We start from the raw sequence: 19,665 nt of genomic DNA, 5'->3' as shown, positions 1-19,665 counted from the left end.
GAAGGAGAAAAGAACTTTTTCTCTTAAGCAGAACCAGGGATGACCTAAATACTTTGTCACCCTTCAGAGATGGCAACATTTACATTTTTGACTAAAAAAAAAAACCAAAAAACAGAAAAACTTCTTCTGTGATCTCTTCTTTCATTATCTTATTATCACTATCATTGTTTTATGTCTGTTTTCTTGATCTTTTATTTTTTATCTTTTTTTAAATTTTTTAATTTTTTTGAGATAGAGTCTCACTCTGTCACCTAGGCTGGAGCAGTGGTGTAATCTCGACTCACTGAAACCTCCACCTCCGGGGTACAAGGGATTCTTCTGCCTCAGCGTCCTGAGTAGCTGGAATTACAGGCACCCGCTACCACACCCAGCTAATTTTTGTATTTTTAGTAGAGATGGGGTTTCACCATGTTGGCCAGGCTGGTCTGGAACTCCTGACCTCAGGTGATCCGCCTGCCTCGGCCTCCCAAGGTGTTGGAATTACAGGCATGAGCCGCTGCGCCCGGCCTATTTGTTCTTTTAATTCAAACCTTTATTTGGTTCAGTGGAGTTCATCTAACTATGATTACTAAGATCTGCGGGTTGACTGGAAGGAAATACACCACGAAGGCCGGGCGCGGTGGCTCAAGCCTGTAATCCCAGCACTTTGGGAGGCCGAGGCGGGCGGATCACGAGGTCAGGAGATCGAGACCATCCTGGCTAACACGGTGAAACCCCGTCTCTACTAAAAATACAAAAAATTAGCCGGGCGTGTTGGCGGGCGCCTGTAGTCCCAGCTACTCGGGAGGCTGAGGCAGGAGAATGGCGTGAACCCAGGAGGTGGAGGTTGCGGTCAGCCGAGATCACGCCACTGCACTCCAGCCTGGGGAACAGAGAAAGACTCCGTCCCAAAAAAAAAAAAAAAAAAAAAATACACCACGAAGTTATAATGGTTATTGCTATAGTGGGATTACAGGATATTTATAATTTTCCATCTGTGTTTTGAGAAGGTTACTGATTGGAAAGCAAAAAATTAGAGCTATAGCCCTGGCATCACCACTGTTATTATGTGAGCTGGGGCAAATCAGCATCTCTGCACCTCTCTTTTTCTAAGTTAAAGGGGGTCACCAAGGTGATCTCCAAGTTTACTTTCAAGTTTAACATTCTGTGGGTCTAATGGATAAGAAAGTTTAGCTTGATATAACCCTTGTGGAGGGCAATTTGGCTGTGCCTTTCAAAACTACGAATGGGTATACCTGCTGACCCAGTGACTCCCATTTCTGGAAATTCCTCCTGTATATATACTTGTACAGATATGAAATGAAGTTATGCAAGGTTATTTCTTTTCTTTCTTTTTTTTTTTTTTTTTTGAGACGGAGTCTCGCTCTGTTGTTGCCCAGGCTGGAGTGCAGTGGCACGATCTCGGCTCACTGCAAGCTCCGCCTCCTAGGTTCATGCCATTCTCCTGCCTCAGCCTCCCGAGTAGCTGGGACTGCAGGCGCCCCTCACCACGCCCGGCTAATTTTTTGTATTTTTAGTAGAGACGGGGTTTCACCGTGTTAGCCAGGATGGTCTGGATCTCCTGACCTCGTGATCCGCCCGCCTCGGCCTCCCTGCAAGGTTATTTCTTACAGAACAGTCTGTGATAGCTAAAGACTGGAAACAAGTGAAATATTCACCAACATCCTGGGGTTCAGTAAACTGATATTTAGATACAACAGTATGGTGGTTAGCTGTAAAAACCCTTCAATATACATTTTTAATTTTTTGGACCTATGTGTCAGGGACATTGGTGTTATAGGTTCTCTGTGCCTGCCTCGTCAATTTTTTTAAAGAAAGACCAAATAAAAGTAAACTATGACATTTGAAGAAACAATTGGGCAGGGACGCCTCAAAGATTTCAAAGATTTGGGGAAAGTCTGCAGGAAGACTCCTTTAACCAAATAAATATTCTTCTCTGATTGACGCCCTGAAAAACCGGAATAGAAATGAAGGCAAGGCCAAATTTGAAGCTGGCTTCCTTTGCCAAGAATGATCCAGAAGGGCACCGCCTATTTTTAGGGTGCGGCTGTCTGGATCGGGGGCTGCTTCTGCAGAGTGTAATTGGAAAGGTGGGGGGAAGCAACAGCTGTACTTTGGGGGCCTGCCTTTGAGCTCATCATCTGAGTTACTGAGGTCCCCTAGCGGCTGGCAGAGGAGGCCCAGACTGTCCAAATTTGATAGTAAATGTGAAGAGACCGCAAGACCAGGGTGGGACCCAGTCTCCGCCCGTCCCCAATCCATCCGGCTCACGCTCCCCACCCCACCCATCCCTAGTATCAGCAAGAAGCTGTTGTGATAAATAGATTTTGAAGAAACAGGAGCCCGGACTAGAGAGGCGATAGTGAGAATATAAAAGAAGAAAGATAATCTCTCTCAATCTTTTTAACTTTTGTAAGAGGCCTAATTTTTCCTTTTTTCCCCTCTTTTCTCTTTTATTTTTTCAACAACCTCTTGTCCAACTGACTAATTTTCTCTAGATGCCACTTTTTCCATTGCAGAATTACTTGTAAGAAAGAAAGGGGATTAAAAAAAAAGAGTTAGAAGCTGTCCTTTTGGACAAGATATTTAAAACCCTACCGTCCATCTTCCATCCTAAGTGGTCCTATCTTTCTAAAAGGAAATGCCTTCCATACTCTTCCTAAAAAAGCAAAAGCATAACAAAACAAAACTGGAAAACTGTTTCTTCTGCTTGAGACACAAGGGCCATTATCTTCCTACCTTTGGCCCCACTGATCCTTGACAGGATGTCCTGGACCTGCAGCCCAGATGAGGAAAGGTGGGGTGTGGGTGGGGGGTTGACTGACACACACAGCAAGTAGCCTCAAGGAACTTGGGGGTGGGGCAGGCTGCGCCCCAAGGCTTTGGTCCTATCCCCCGCCCCCCTTGCGTTTTTACTTAACACCCGATCACTTCCGTTGCAAATAAAAAAGAAATAACAAACAGCTAAATTTAATTAGGGATAAGTAGTAAAGTGACCTGGTTCTTGCTAACTGCGCTCCTGAGCCCATCGCTGCCGGCCCTGGACTCAGTGGACGGAGCGGGAGATTCCCGCCCAGGGGAAGAGGTTCCCACGGAGGGCATGCGGTCGCGGGTGCCTTTGGATTCGTGTGTGCGGGGAGGCGAGAGAATCTCCTCCCCGCGCCGGAGCCCCTGTTCCTCATTTCTAGCATTTTAAAAAAGGTCAAGAATACAGTGAATCTGGCCGGGGGCTGCCGACTGGGTGACGCGCCTCTGGCTAGACCGAATGGCACAGGCTGAGCCCGGGGGTGCGGACAGGTGGGCACGGAGAAGTGTCCCTCGGAGCGGACTCGACTGCAGGAGCCGCGGCGCCGGGGGCGGGGGACTTGACAGATCGCAGCGAAAGAAAACATTAAAGCAAAACAAAACCCACCGATTCCCCACGTCGTTCAGCAAAGACATCGTGGGTGGAGCCAGGAGGGAGCGATTGAGTAGAATTCCGCGCGGCCGCCTCCGCCCGCCCACCCCGCGCCCCCGGCCCTCGGCCCTCGGCCCCCTGCCCTGCCCGCCCGCCGGGCTTGGCCCGCAGCGGAGGTCAGGGCGCAGCGAGCGCCTCCTCCCACCCGGGCTTCCCGAGTACTCGGCTCTGCTGCTCCGTAGTAAACAAAGTGTCGCCGCCGCCTCCACGCTGGTTTGCTTCCTAGCAATCAAAACACTGAGAAGGCGAGAGAATCACAGAAACACTCGAGAATTACCAGAAAATAATAGAGATCCCAAAAAAAAAAAAAAAGGAGGTGAGTGTGTGAAAGAGAAAAACACCCCACTACCCCCCACCAGCCCACCGCCGCCTCCCCGTGGAAAACCGGGCCCCGCCCAGCCCGGCGCCCACTGGCTGCCCGGGCGGCGGTGCCGCATGCCCATTGGTCGCGCGGGCTGTCGGTCAGGGGCGGGCCGGCGCGCGCGCCGCCGCGGGCGGGGGGCGGCGGCAGATCCCGTAAGTTGGGCGGCCTGGTAGTCGCAGCAGCCGCTGCCGCAGCCGCCACATTCAACAGGCAGCAGCGCAGCGGGCGCGCCGCTGGGGAGAGCAAGCGACCCGCGGCGTCCGTCCGTCCTTCCCTCCGCGGCCCTGTCAGCTGGAGCGCGGCGCAGTCTCTGCCCCGGCCTGGCGGCTCTGGCCAGCCGTCCAGTCCGTGCGGTGGACCCCAAGGAGCCTCGACGTGGATGGCCCCGCGAAGTTAAGTTCTGGGCTCGCGCTTCCACTCCGCCGCGCCTTCCTCCCAGTTTCCGTCCGCTCGCCGCACCGGCTTCGTTCCCCCACATCTCGGACCGTCTCTTCGAGCCTCCTCCCCCTCCGCCCCCCGTGCTGCGTTCTCCCCCTCTTGGCTCTCCTGCGGCTGGGGGAGGGGCGGGGGTCACCATGGCCGAGGCGCCTCAGGTGGTGGAGATCGACCCGGACTTCGAGCCGCTGCCCCGGCCGCGCTCGTGCACCTGGCCGCTGCCCAGGCCGGAGTTTAGCCAGTCCAACTCGGCCACCTCCAGCCCGGCGCCGTCGGGCAGCGCGGCTGCCAACCCCGACGCCGCGGCGGGCCTGCCCTCGGCCTCGGCTGCCGCTGTCAGCGCTGACTTCATGAGCAACCTGAGCTTGCTGGAGGAGAGCGAGGACTTCCCGCAGGCGCCCGGCTCCGTAGCGGCGGCGGTGGCGGCGGCGGCCGCCACCGGGGGGCTGTGCGGGGATTTCCAGGGCCCGGAAGCGGGCTGCCTGCACCCAGCGCCACCGCAGCCCCCGCCGCCCGGGCAGCTGTCGCAGCACCCGCCAGTGCCCCCCGCCGCCGCCGGGCCGCTCGCGGGGCAGCCGCGCAAGAGCAGCTCGTCCCGCCGCAACGCGTGGGGCAACCTGTCCTACGCCGACCTCATCACCAAGGCCATCGAGAGCTCGGCAGAAAAGCGGCTCACGCTGTCGCAGATCTACGAGTGGATGGTCAAGAGCGTGCCCTACTTCAAGGATAAGGGTGACAGCAACAGCTCGGCGGGCTGGAAGGTGAGCGGCCTCGGCGCGCGGCCGGACCTTGGGGGCGCGGTGGGTCAGGCGAGGGCGCAGCTGTGCAAATTTGCTCGGCCTGAAGGTGCGGAGCAGGAGGGCAGCGCGTTCCCAGGAGGGCGGGCGAGAAGCGGTGGTCGCGGTGGCCTCGCCCGGGTCCAGTCGGGGACAGCAGTAGGTGTGCGTGCGCGCCAGTCAGGAGTTCGCGTGAGACGCGGAAAGGGGCTCGTCGGGGAACTAAGTAAAGAAAGTGCGCCAAGAAGTGGACGTCAGAGCGGCCGAAAAGTTTGCCAGTGAAAGGAGAAAGGGGTTCGCTGGGAGCGGCAACCCCCGGCCCGAGCCGACTGCTTCGGCTGCCCCTTCCCTCCCGGACCTCCGCGGGGGGAGGGCGGGTCCTCTCCGGCCGCGCCGCGGAGCTGTTTCCGCCGGGCTCGGCGAGGGGCCCCGGAGCCTCCCTGCACCGGGGCCGGGCTGCAGGTGGAGGGGACAGGCAGGGCGCGACCGGCCGGGGACGGTGCAGGGCCGGCTGGGCAGTTTCTGGAGGCGGTGCGCATTTTGCTTTGTTTTGGTTTTCTTCGGAGTGGCCTCGAGTGCCGGGGGCCCGGCGTCCCGAGCCCGAGGTGGTGCCTCCGACACGTGCGAAGGGGCGGCCACCACCTGCGGAGCGCCGGCGCCTGGCTGCGCGGGGCGAGCTAAAGTTCAAGTGTGACCCTCGGCGGGGGCGGGCGCGGGCGGTGGCGGTGGCGTGGGAGGGGCCCCGGACGCAGGAAGCCCGCGCCTTTAAAGGGCCAGCGCTTCGGGGCCGGGCGCCGTGGGGCCCGCGTTTCTCCGTGCGGGGAAGTGCCCGAACTTGGTCTTGCCCCTGGTAGGAGGCTTCTAGTTAGAAACACAGAGGCTGCCTTGAGGGACCGGCGGCTGGGATGTGTGCGTCTTTTGCTGCCTTGCCACCCTATTCTTGAGCATGGAGGTCCAGATGAGGGACCAGGCGGGGGCTTTGCGATCAGTGTTTTGAGGGAGTCGGAGTGGCGGTGCGCGTCGAGGGAGCGGTGCCTCGAAGGAGGATTTTTGCCATTTTTGCCTTTCAGAGCGTGGCCAGGAGAGACTTAGCGTGGCCAGGAGAGACTTAGCGTGGGGGCAGGCACTTCCCGACTCCGAGGAGAAGGCCCGGGGGCACTCGGCTCCGGGGAGGCTTCCCGGGGGCGGGGTCCAGTCGCGGCGCGGCCTCCCCTAGCTGACAGTTTCTCACTGTCACCGGTGGCGGAATTGCTGTAAAGGCTGTCTAGTTGACCTAAACACCTCCCCCCCCGCCGCCCCCGTGACGGAGTCTCGCTCTGTCGCCAGGTTGGAGTACCGTGGCGCGATCTCGGCTCACTGCAACCTCCGACTCTCTGGTTCAAGCGATTCTCCTGTCTCAGCCTCCCGAGTAGCTGGCATTACAGGCGCGAGCCACCACGTCCAGCTAATTTTTGTGTTTTTAGTAGAGACGGGGTTTCACCATGTTGGCCAGGATGTTCTGGATCTCCTGACCTCGTGATCCGCCCGCCTCGGCCTCCCAAAGTGCTGGGATTACAGGCGTGAGCCACCGTGCCCGGCCGAGCTAAACACCTTTTTAAACAAACCTTACCTCGCCTCTCATACTGGGCTCTACAGCATAATAAAGATTGGTCTTTGCTGCGCAGTTGTTAACACCAAGGTTATTTTACATACAGTGTCATCCCTGTGGTTAATGCGTGTCAAAAGGTTAAGTTACTCACACCATATTGAAGTTCCTTTAGAAGGAGTTCAAGATTCATTTTATTTTTTCCAAAGTGTGTTTTAGAGTAAGGGTATCACTTATTGCTTCATTACCAGGCATTACATGCAATTTTACCAAGTGTTTCAAAAAAGTAAAGTGCCTTCTTACCATTAAGCTCAGCATATATTAAGTCACAAAATCGAAATTTTCTGCCAAATCTTGTTTTACTTAACATTTGAATTTAAGTACTTGACTTACTTGCTCATCTATCAATTCCACTTCAGCTGTTACAGAGTATTAGCCATTAAAAAAAAAATCCTCCCCCCTTTTTTTGCATTCAAAGTACAGTGTGTACTTACACCATTCTTTAGTCCTTGGAAATGGATACAACCTACTTCAACTTGCTGGAGTGCCTTTCTTTAAAGATAAAGGCAGTGTTTTGGGATATTTTTAGTTTTGCGTCTCAAATGGCATTGTCAGAGTGTTAAACTAGGAATATGACTTACACTTTTTAAGATTTAGGTTTTTAAAAAAATAGATTCTGATGTTAAATCATCTTTACAACCATTTTTATCAGGTTCTTGTTCTGATTTTTTAAAAAATGCAAGAATAATTTAGTTTTTTTTTTTTTTTTAATTTATTTGCCAGAGCTAGGAGACCTGTTATCTGTCTGGAATTGGAGGCCCTTGGGCAGCTCCCAGTGGGAGCCTAATGGGGCTTTGCTTTGGAGTAGGCTGCCTTTCTCAAATGAGTAAATGTTTCAGGTGTAATGTCAGTTGGTTTAAGTCGGATTACAGCAAGTACATTTTCAGTTTGAGTAAAAGGGTATTTTAAGAAGAAAAGAAACAACCTGAGCTGTTCTAACTCATAACTAGTCTTCTGGTTAGTTTCATAAAAATGAGTTACTTGTTAAAACCAAGTTTCACTCTCAGATCTGAAAGACTCCTGTTCTAAGAGTCATAAAAGAGAAATTTTACTATGAATTTTAACTTAAATCCAGTTTTTAAATGCAAAGCAACCAAAACTTAACTGTTTTAGGACTGAGGAGGGGTTGCTTTGGAACAAAATATTTCCTGTGATTTACTACTGGGAATTAGGCTGAATCTTTAATTAAATAGTTTCTTGTGTGCTACTTCCTGGGGCCTGCCTGAAAGTTTGAGTCATTTGCATAGGACAAACTAGTTGGAAAACTGTTAATGAATTCAAAAACTTTTAATGTCATTCTTTAGATAGTTAAGTGCTGGTTATATTTGAAGGATATGCATTTTGTGTTTGTGGGGATGGTATGTTAAATGTCTTACACTTGTTTTAATATTGGCTAGAATTGCCATAAGGTCACACACAAAGTGGAACCTAAGACTTTTGGAAAACCCGGTATCTTCTAAATCTAGTGCAGTATTTATAAATAGTGAAACTTCATTTCCATGACCTGTTTTCTCACATAGAAAGCCTTCTAAAGCTTGGGAAGTGGTATTTTGAACTCCAATTTTTTTTAATAAATGGCAGTTTTGAGTTTACTCTTTTGATATTATTTGGAACACTTTAGGTTAAAAGAATGACTTTGACTATACCACTTAACTCTTGTTAAATAAATTTTTAGATTGTATTATCAGAGGTATCCTCTTTGATTTAAAGATAAATATCTTTTTTTTTTTTTTTTTGAGGCAGAGTCTCACTCTGTCGCCCAGGCTGGAGTGCAGTGGCGCAATCTCGGCTCACTACAACCTCCGCCTCCCAGGTTCAAGCAACTCTTCTGCCTCAGCCTCCTCCCGAGTAGCTGGGACTACTGGCACACGCCACCACGCCTGGCTAATTTTTGAATTTTTAGTAGAGAGGGGGTTTCACCATATTGGCTTGGCTGGCCTCGAACTCCTGACCTCGTGATCTGCCTGCCTTGGTCTCCTGAAGTGCAGGGATTACAGGGGTAAGCCACCGTGCCTGGCCCCAAAGCTTTTTATTTTTAAGATAAATCTTTAATTGGGAGTGATGTTTCTTATTTGGCCTATGAACTGACAGTGGATTTCCTTATGTTTTGAAATAAATATTTATTCTGTAATTTGGGTATAATCTGTAGGTGAGTAATTGAATCAGCCACAGAGATCCCGTTAGAAAGATGGCTGCTTTTTTGTTGCATGGTCACATTTGACTTAGAGAATCCTGGTGAGACTGAGTGGTTAGCGGATCTGAGACATCTTTCCTACCTCTGGATTGTCACTGAAATTACCTTAGAGAAAGCCTTGATAGGCTGGGCGTGGTGGTGCACGCCTGTAATCCCAGCACTTTGGGAGGCTAAGGTGGGCAGATTGCCTGAGCTCAGGAGTTCGAGACCACCCTGGGCAACATGGTGAAACCTCATCTCTACTAAAATACAAAAAATTAGCCGGGTGTGGTGGCAGGTGCCTGTAGTCCCAGCTACTGGGGAGGCTGAGGCAGGAGAATCACTTGAACCTAGAAGGCAGAGGTTGCAGTGAGCCGAGATCACGCCACTGACCTCCAGCCTGGGCAACAGAGGGAGACCCTGTCTCCAAAAAAAAAAAAGAAGAAAGCCTTGATAATCCTGTATATGTACTTGGGGAAGCGATAATGAGGAAATAATTTAAAATGGATGAGGGGGTTACGCAGCTAAATGTAGCATCTTATTAAAGGCTGAAAGTTACCTGAATCTATTTGAGAGCTAAAACATTTTGTTCAGAAATTCCAAAATAGATGCCAAATTGGAATACTTCACTTCACACTCCCAAGAACTTTACTTTTTACGCATGGTTTTGTGGCATGTCCTTGGTTGAGGGGATGGCGAGAAGAGTGGCCTCTTTTTGAATGATTCTCATTTTTGTTGTTGTTGTTGTTGTTCTGAGACAAGGTCTCACTCTGTTGCCCAGGCTGGAGTGCAGTGGCTTGATCTCAGCTCACTGCAACCTCCGCCTGCCCCTGGCTCAAGTGATCCTCCCACCTCAGCCTCCCGAGTAGTTGGGATTACCGGGACGAGCCACTGCTCATGGCCTGGTTGTTTTTTTTTAAGTGACGAACACTTGACTACTGAAAATAAGGCATTTTAATTCTCATGTAAACTTGAAAAAAGTTAAAGGTCTTCAAGATCCCAAAATTGCTGAAAAGATATCACATTAGCAGCAGACACATAGATTTCATGCTCCGCACACACAGGGAATCTTCTCCAAGGCGATATGAAATGGGATGAGGGGGAAGAATGTTCAGTGGCAAGTTAGAATCCCTTGCAAACTGTAAACATGTTGCCTGTCCTCGTGCTTCTAGCCCCTTCATCCAAGCATCTAAACTGCAATTTTGTTTTAGACTTTCTAAGATAGCAGCTGTGTTTGGCTGGAATTTCTTTGGGGAAGCCTGAATGATTTGCATTTTTCTGGAACACTCTGCCCTTGGAAACTACCCAGTTCCCTGGCATCATGGGAATTTACCCAGCCATTTTTTTGGCTTATATGTGCTGTAGCTTTGGGGCTTTTGGGGGATCCTCTTGGAAAGGCAGTGTAAATACCACATAGTGATTGGGGAAGGCAGAATTTTCAATTGTGTAGGAGTTGGTCTGCTTCCCTGCAGTTCAAGATTTGCCTTTGCCTTTGTAGCAACAACTTGCAGAGACTTGCCCAGCCCCCCAGGATCTCCCTGGGGTCATATAACCAACCACCTTTTCTTGGTGCTTAAAGAATTCTGATGCTTCTGGTGGTGTTCCTCAGCTGTGAAACAGAAGACCACATGTACTTGAAAAAGTATGTATTTTGGTGCCTAAGGGATATGCTGTGTACAAATACTTAAAGTGTGGAAGACATCTTCCTCTTTGCTAGTTGCTGATGAGGATGAACAAAAATCAAGTCAGTGGCACAGAAATTCTTTTGTAGGTATTACTACTTGTTATTTGTAGTCTTCTAAGGAACATACGAAACGTGAAAAACACATTTTTGTACGTTGGCTATTTTATATGGTTCAGCCTTTTAAAAAACTTGCTTTATTCATTAGCATCCCAGTTTACTCCACTCCGTCTTCACCCTGTGGTTTATCAACTTGCAGGTTAAGCACCGCCAATAGTTGAATCTAGGGTTGACTTATTCTTGCCACTTGGCAGGCATTTGGGCTACTTTTTTTTTCTTTCATCCATTTTTGTATAGTTTTGATAAAAACTAAAAAGGAAAACAAAAAAGCAAGTTAGTTTTGATATTAAGCCGAATACTACTGAAAAGGTAAATCTGCAGCTCCTCATCATACAATTTAGTGAATTTTTACCTTCACTTATTACTTTAATAAGGGCATAAATTCAAAATGTGTCCTTTATTTCAAGCCATATTCATTACAGGAAAAAAAAATCAAGGGAGAGCTGTTTAGGGAATTAGCCTATGTAGCCCCCAATTCTGGTTTTTGTTCTGATGATCCCTGAAGCTGCACTGTTTATGGGAGTTGGGGGTGTGGTCTAAGTCTTCCTTTTCTTTTCTTTTTTTTTTTTTTTTTTTGAGACGGAGTCTCGCTCTGTCACCCAGGCTGGAGTGCAGTGGCACAATCTCGGCTCACTGCAAGCTCCGCCTCCCGGGTTCACGCCATTCTCCTGCCTCAGCCTCTCTGACTAGCTGGGACTACAGGCGCCCGCCACCACGCCCGGCTAATTTTTTGTATTTTTTAGTAGAGACGGGGTTTCACCGTGGTCTCGATCTCCTAACCTCGTGATCCGCCCACCTCGGCCTCCCAAAGTGCTGGGATTACAAGCGTGAGCGACCGCGCCCGGCCCCAAGTCTTCCTTTTCTTAACTTTGCTTTGAGAAATCATTTCTTATCTTGGATTGCATTACAATGGTCCTCCTGCCATCTGGCTTCTCCAGTTGGTTCTCTTATTTTTCCTTCTCCTATCCTCATTCATAAGTATACTTCAGGACTAGTTGTGGACTTTTTCTCTGGTATTTTCTTAGGTAACTTACTCCCTGTTGCCTTGTGTATCCAGTTACCTAAAGGCTCTGGATGTCCCACTTTTATCTCAAATCCAGTATGTCTAAAACCAAACATACTGTATTTCCCCCTGCCCTCAGATGGCTCATTTCAAGGTCCCCAGTTGGGTTTATGGTCTAGTTAGTTCTTTCTCTAGTTTTCAAACCTTGGTGTCCTCTTGAGCACTCCACTGGTGTTTAGTGTTCCCAAATCTGTTAACTCTTCTTTCTTAGGGTCTGTTGAGACTTTCTGTTCCTACCCCCTAACCATTCCCCTAGTTTAGCTTTTAGTATTTCAGGCCTAGATGCTCCTGTCCCCAGAGCTTAGATCATCTTGAGCCCCGAAATTCAGCAGATCTTGCTCAGTCTGCAAGGCTCAAGTCAGTTCACCAACTTCCAATCTTGGCTCCTGCCCAGAGGAATTTTTGTCCTCTGAGTGAGTATCTGGTAATCTTTTAATTCATGCTGCTGTGTATTATATATAATTTAACTTTAATGTCTGTATGTCTTGGCTTCTCAGTTATATTGTAAATATGTTGTTAGGAAAAAAATTCTTTCTTGAAACATGGGTCTTTTATATTTCAGCTTCCTGTGTGTTGAGAATATCAGTCTGTATCATGTGAGAATAATTTAAGAAGTAGTATAACTAAAGAACAGTGATTATTTTGTTTTCAACAGATTGTCAAAGTACTTTTGTTTTCCATTTATTTGTTGAGTGATTACTGTGTACAAGATGTGCTAGGTGTTTTGAGTGGTAGCAATGACTCAAAACATAGATCCAGTAGGAAGACTAGATGCAACGTGTAACTAACTATGATATACAGTGGGAAGAGTTAAGTGTCTTAGAGAAAATTGAAGTTCTGTATTGGCCATTGAACCAGGCATTGAAAATGGGAGATTGGGCCTGGCACAGTGGGTCACGCCTGTAATCCCAGCACTTTGGGAGGCCAAGGCGGGCAGATCATTTGAGGTCAGGAGTTAGAAACCAGCTTGGTCAACATGGCAACACCCTGTCACTGCTAAAAATAGAAAAAATTAAGCGAGTGTGGTGGCGTGCATCTGTAGTCCCAGCTACTTGTGAGGCTGAGGTAGGAGAATTGCTTGAACTTGGGGCAGGGGGTTGGGGGCAGTGGAGGTTGCGGTTAGCCAGGATCATGCCACTGTAGTCCAGCCTGGGCGACACAGCGAGACTCCTATTTCAAAAAAAAAAAAAAAAAAAAGGGATGGGAGATTGTTCCCTTACGATTTCGCTATGAAAATTTTCAAGCATTCAGCAAAATTGGAAGAATTTCTACTGCCTTTTCTACTAATAACATTTCATTATGCTTGCTTGATCATATATCTGTGTAAATGCACATTTTTCTGTCCATTAGTTCATCTTATTTTCAAGATATAGTTTTGGGATGGTGGACTGGCATTCATAAAGGCCTGAAAATACGGGAAGCATCAATTTCTCTGAGTGTGAGGTCCGGAGATCGAGACCATCCTGGCTAACACGGTGAAACCCCGTCTCTACTAAAAATACAGAAAAAAATTAGCCAACTGTGGCGGGCGCCTGTAGTCACAGCTACTCGGGAGGCCAAGGCGGGAGAATGGCGTGAATCCAGGAGGCGGAGCTTACGGTGAGCCTAGATTGCGCCACTGCACTCTAGCCTGGGCCACAGAGACAGACTCCCTCTCAAAAAAAAAAAAAAATTTCTCTGAGTGATAGGGGTATGAAATACACAGTTTGGAAAGTATAGGTAGGAAGGACATATTATGAAAATAACGCTGTGTTATAGACCAAATTTATCAAATGATATCTTTGTTTTTGCCAAATAAGAAATTATGAAAATATGATTACATTAAAAAATTTTAAAATTCAACTACTTAGGAACACACTTGTGTAAATATGAAGACCTATGGAATGCAATTTAAAGCCAGTGTACTGCAGTTGATTTTGAAACTGACATACGGAATTTGGCAATACAGAGAACAGATTATGTAATTGACTTAATGTGAATATTTGGCATTTACAATGTATTTAGCTTTTTGCTTGATCTGTTCTTTAAAATTAACTTCAGTGAGGCCCGGTGTCCTGGTAGCAGAGTGATTCAAAGAAAGAAAGATCACTATTAAATGTAAGTCTTGCTTTTTTGAAAGATGAGAAATTCTGAATTGAAGTCAGCAATTTCAAAATATACTTAAGGCAATTTTGAGAGAAGGTTATATGGGCTTGAAAAGATACTTCAAAATGTAAATGTCAGTTCTAATATTGCCTTAGCTAAATATTAGATATCCTTGATAGCTTTCTCATTGTAATAATTATCTTCCCACTAACCCAAGTGCAAAAATGAAGATTATAATGGGGTATTTCAATAGATCCAAAAGAGGTTAAATTTGGGTAGGCCAAATGCAAAATTGACACCATACAGTCCAATAGGACAATGTATTCAGTGTTAAGTGTACTTGGAGTGAGTCTGACTAGCTCATGTTGAACCAAAAGGTTTATGCAGTAAAAACGGCATTGTGGCACATCAGAAGGCACAGATGCAGATTAGATAACACTCATCAGCCATTTAGAAATGGCAAGTGTTGAGGAGAGCTGTCTGGGCGCGGTGGCTCACACCTGTAATCCCAGCACTTTGGGAGGTTGAGGTGGGTAGATCATTGGAAGCCAGGAGTTGGCCTGGCCAATATGGCAAACTCCCGTCTCTACTAAAAATACAAAAAATTAGCCAGTGGTGGTGGTGCATGCCTGTGGTCCCTGCTACTCGGGAGACTGAGGCACGAGAATCCCTCAAACCTGTGAGGTGGAGGCTGTAGTGAGCTGAGATTATGCCACGACACTCCCAGCCTGGGCCTGGGCGACAGCAAGACTCTGCCAAAAAAAAAAAAAAAAACAACAACAAAAAAATGTAGAAAACGATTTTACTAATATATTTATCCCTGTAGAAGCAGACATTTTATTTAAAAGGTACACTGCTGATGAGGGGTGAGGGACAGTTAAATAGAAGTAAATGAAAAAGCCCACTACCATGAGGTTTTATTAAATGTCTAAGTTAACCTTCCACGTGGAGAAAATAGCTTTCAAACGCACCAGGATCTCACACTTGCATGATTGTTAATGATGCCAGGCCAAACTAGTCAAAACCAACTAGGAAACAATATGGAACTGGCCAGTCTAATTTTTTTTTTTTTTTATTTGAGATGGGGTCTCACTCTGTCACCAGGCTGGAGTGCAGTGGCCCGATCTTGGCTCACTGCAACTTCTGCCTCCCAGGTGCAAGCGATTCTCCTGCCTCACCCTCCCAAGTAGCTGGGATTACAGGCACACCTGTAATAGTAGAGACCACCACACCTAGCTAATTTTTGTATTTTTAGTAGAGACGGGGTTTCACCATGTTGGCCAGACTGGTCCTGAACTCCTGACCTCAAGTGATCCGCCCACCTTGGCCTCCCAAAGTGCTGGGATTACTGGCATGAGCCCCCGTGCCCTGCCGACTACTATTGATGTTTGTAGATCCAGCGAAGTTCAGAATTACAGCTCATCTTTGGTCTTTTAATTTTTGTAAGTAAAGATACTATGTAAAACATCTTCATCCTTCAACTCCTTTCTCATCTTGGTTCTAATTTTGAAGGGAAGAAATGTAGTAGGGCCTTACTTCCTTCAGGGAAGGGAGGTAGATCATTTCTTTCAAGATAGCCTATCTCTGCTGACCTTAAGTCATAGGAGTTCTTTAATTCTTAGAGACCTCTGCCTTTTCAGAGGCCAGTACCACCTCTAAAGTGTCGTGGCCCCTTGGTCTACACTGCAGCACCCCTCATCTGGGAAGTGCTATTATCTCCAGTAAGCCCCACTGTATCCTTTATACATCTCTGGCCAGCCACATATAGAAATTTCCAGGCTGTCAACTTTTTCAGTGTGACTTGGTTCCAGCATCTTGTATACAGATCTTCAAGACCTAAAAAGAAAATCTTTTTTTCTGCCTTGATGTATTTTTCTCCCTAGATGGTGTTTGTCTTTTTCTTTTTTTTTGTGACAGGGTCTCGCTCTGTTGCCCAGGCTGGAGTGCAGTGACGCCATCTCGGTTCACTGCAACCTCTGCATCCAGTGTTCAAGCAGTTCTCCGTCTCAGCTTCCTGAGTAGCTGGGATTACAGGCACCCACCACCATGCCTGGCTAATTTTTTTTTTTTTTTTTTAGTATTTTTAGTAGAGCTGAGGTTTCACCGTCTTGGCTAGGCTGGTCTTGAACTCCTGACCTTGTGATCCGCCCACCTCAGCCTCCCAAAGTGCTGGGATTACAGGCATGAGCCACCGAGCCCGGCCAGATGATGTTTTTCTTAATAACAATGTCATTCATTCTTTGAGCACTTCGAGTTACAGAGCTGGTCCTAATGATATACCCCATGAGCTTAATAGCCCTGGGGCCCCTGCCCATCTTATCTGATTAAAGTGAACCTGTGATGAGAAAGAGGGTGGAAGAGGGGCCTTCCCTTGTATCCTTTTGTTCTTTTTTGTTTCATTAAAGATATTTCGTGGATAAACAGTTTTTCTCAATTGCTGTTCTAACAGTCTGGAAAATATAGGTCATGGTTTTGCGAATCTCTACTCTTACTATGTTACAGATATGATAAAGCATCCAAATTGAGGGAAAATATGTGTTTCTGTTTAAAACCGTGGTTTCCCCATCTTGAAGGTGTTAGAGTACTGCCTTTGTAAGTACTGGTGAGTACTTACAAAGTACTTACTGGTGAGGGCCTGGGTTATTGCTCAGTTAAAAACCTGAAAGTGGCTAAGTGAACCTGGCATCAGGAAAGGGAGGGAACCTCTGTGGTTGTATTTTGTAACTGCAGTAAAAAAGCCAATGCGCATGATTAATTCTCTAAGTCTTATTTGGGCCTAATGAGGAAAGGAGGAAGAGGGAAACCAGTTTGGATTATGTGGGAAGATAAAGATTTCTTCCATGGTTTGGTATTCTGAAGAGTTAGCTGAGGCCTGGAGGCACTGGGCTTTGTCTCCTCAGTGTTTCTGCCCTCTCCTTTCATATTGGTTTTCCTTTTTTAATTAAAAAATTAGTGCATTTCCTCTGCGGGTACCAGGCTCAGAAGCCTGCCATGCAAGTGGCTGAGGGAAAACCCCTCTTTGAGTGAGGAATCCCCAGCACAGAATGAGAGGGTCTTCATCTTTGCAGCAGTGGCACGGGTGAGAGTGAAAAGGCACCCTGCATTCTGTATCTGAAAAGAAATGCATTTAGAGGCTGGGCATGGTGGCTCGTGCCTGTAATCCTAGCAATTTGGGAGGCTGAAGCAGGTGGATCATGAGGTTAGGAGTTCGAGACTAGCCTGGCAACACGGTGAAACCCTGCCTCTACTAAAAACACAAAAATTAGCCAGGCGTGATGGTGCGTGCCTGTAATCCCAGCTACTCGGGAGGCTGAGGCAGGAGAATGGCTTGAACCCAGGAGGTGGAGGTTACAGTGAGCCGAGATTGCGCCACTGCACTCCAGCCTGGGCGACAGAGCAATACTCTGTCTTGAAGAAAAAAAAAAAAAAAAAAAAAAAAAGAAATGCACTTGGATTTCAAATTTAGTTTGGAGAGAGAAATTATAATTGAATCACCTAATTCCCAGGCTTGTAAATATTGTGTCCTTCAAAGCTTGAGAACAAAATAACCACATAAATATTTGGGAGTGGTCCATACAAGTAAACGTCAAATACTTGAGACATTTTGGTTGCTTGGAAGCAAGGTCAAAGGAAATGGTTTGCATATGGTTTAGCTAGAAGCTCTTATTTTGGCAGATTCTTGAGGTAGTAACGGTCACAATGTGGATTTTATTGTTCTATTTTGACGTGAAAAAGTTTTTTTCTCTTCTCTAACCTTCAGGATAGGGTTGCGTAAGTAACATCAAGATAGATATGTTCAGTCACCATAATTTTGTATCAGAGATGATGTGCCTTCATGAGCTGTGAGGTTTAATTTGCAGAATCATCAGTTTGGGCTGGCACGGTGGCTCACGCCTGTAATCCCAGTACTTTGGGAGGCCTAGGCGGGTGGATAACCTGAGGTTAGGAGTTCGAGACCAGCCTGGGCCACATGGCGAAACCTCGTCTTTACTAAAAATACAAAAATTAGCCAGGCGTGTTGGCGGGCCCTGGGGAGCCAGAGGTTGCAGTGAGCCGAGATCGCACCACTGCACTCCAGCCTGGGCGACAGAGACTCCATCTCAAAAAACAAAAAAAACAAAAAGAATCACCAGTTTGTTACACCAGTAGGTTTCAGCCTGCCATCATACTATACTGTGATTTGAATACAGGAGAAAGTGGGCTCTCTTGGATTACAGTTACCTCATCTGTTTGCGCAGAACTCTCTCTGCAGGGCTACCTCCTAAACGGGGAAGCGGGGAGGGAGGAGAGGGGAACTTGCAAAACTTGTAAATATCAATTGGGGTTGTTTGTGTACTTGGCACCAAGCTGGTTGCATTGGAAACTTTTCTCTTTGGATGGGTAGGTATGTAGGCCATCATGAAATTTACATGTGATGAATGGGAAAGCTTCCTGTGGATCATCCTACCCTGAGTGTTCTTCAATCTGTATGACTGAATTGGTCTCTCCCCTTCAACCTTTTAGGATTTAATTTTCTCTTCAGTGGCCCATTATGACATTTACATACGTTGAATTTGAAAGATTCCCATACTCCCAGTCTCTTCTGTTACCGGTGTGCCTGGAGCAGTTTGTTGAATTTGTGAAATTTTGAGATAGAATGAATTTTGTAGGACCTGAATTTATTTGTAATAAGTTATAGTTATATTATAAACATAATGTATATTTATATTATAAACATAATGTATAGATTATAAACATAATCTATACTCATATGTACATTTATGTCATGTATTTGTATTAACATGAAGTCTTTCTGATGATGATAAAACACTATTTTTAAACATTTAGCAGTTGATGACTACATTTTAGAGGTCATCAAAATTTTTTTTTATTGTTTTTTTCCTCTCGAAGTATTTGGTATAATTAAAAAAATTCATGTTAAGGAAATTTATCAGAGTTAAAGATTCCTGTAATTAGGCATGTTTTGATGTTATTGATATCCTCTTTTCTGGTTTTGGAGTGGATACTTTCCCTGCTGTGACCTCGGTGGTCTGTAGTGGTTCTCCTGGGGAATTATATTCCAGTAATTCTGCATATTTCTTTAAGGTGCTTTGTATTTCTTGAAGTGCCATTTTGATACTTTCAGTGTTCTGAACTATACCTAGAATGTACTTTTTATAAAAAGAAAGAGTCCATCCAGGCAGAGAGAGTAGTGTGTGCCTGTAGTCTTGTCTGTTCACAAGGCTGAGGCCAGAGGATCCCTTGAGCCCAGGAGTTCAAGTCCAGGCTGGGCAAAACGCTGGGACCATGTTTCTTTAAAAAAAAAAAAAAAAAAAAAAAGAAAACTAGGCAGGGCGTGGTGGCTCACATCTGTAACCCCAGCACTTTGGGAGGCTGAGGTTGGCGGATCACTTGAAGTCAGCAGATCACTTGAGGTCAGGAATTTGAGATCAGCCTGGCTAACGTAGTGAAACCCAGTCTCTACTAAAAATACACAAATTAGCTGGGCATGGTGGCGCATGCCTGTAGTCCCAGCTACTCGGGAGGCTGAGGCAGGACAATTGCTTGAATCCAGGAGGCGGAGGTTGCAGTGAGCCAAGATTGCGCCACTGAACTCCAGTCTGGGTAACAGATTGAGACTCCATCTCAAAAAACAACAACAACAAAAACCAAAGCTAAACAAAAGCAGAATCCAGATTATTAAAATAACAATTTAAAAAGCATGATTGTCACAGGCTTCAATAATTGCCTGCCTGCTCTTGAGTGTTTAGGTTGGTCTTGGAATTGGCCTGTCCGTGTGCTTAAGGAGTGAATCCTCAGGGTGTCACTGCCCTTCTTTGTGATCTCTTTTTAGCCTACAGTCCTTCCTTTGGTGCCTAACTCAGAA

General features: G+C 46.8%; 1 protein-coding gene across 1 annotated transcript in view; it reads left to right on the top strand.

Annotated features, from left to right (window-relative positions):
• Positions 1-3,937: 3,937 nt before the first annotated feature.
• The window catches only part of FOXO1 (forkhead box O1), a 114,916-nt gene continuing 99,188 nt past the window's right edge, over positions 3,938-19,665 (top strand). Inside the window, exon 1 of the mRNA XM_032150738.2 lies at positions 3,938-5,017. Within this exon, the coding sequence (XP_032006629.1) occupies positions 4,397-5,017 (621 nt within the window). The 5' untranslated portion in view covers positions 3,938-4,396. The remainder of the gene's footprint in view (positions 5,018-19,665) is intronic.

The sequence above is a fragment of the Hylobates moloch genome, unplaced genomic scaffold (assembly GCF_009828535.3).
Source record: "Hylobates moloch isolate HMO894 unplaced genomic scaffold, HMol_V3 SCAFFOLD_4, whole genome shotgun sequence".
NCBI classification, from domain to species: domain Eukaryota; kingdom Metazoa; phylum Chordata; class Mammalia; order Primates; family Hylobatidae; genus Hylobates; species Hylobates moloch.
This window is presented reverse-complemented; position numbering and strand designations above follow the sequence as displayed.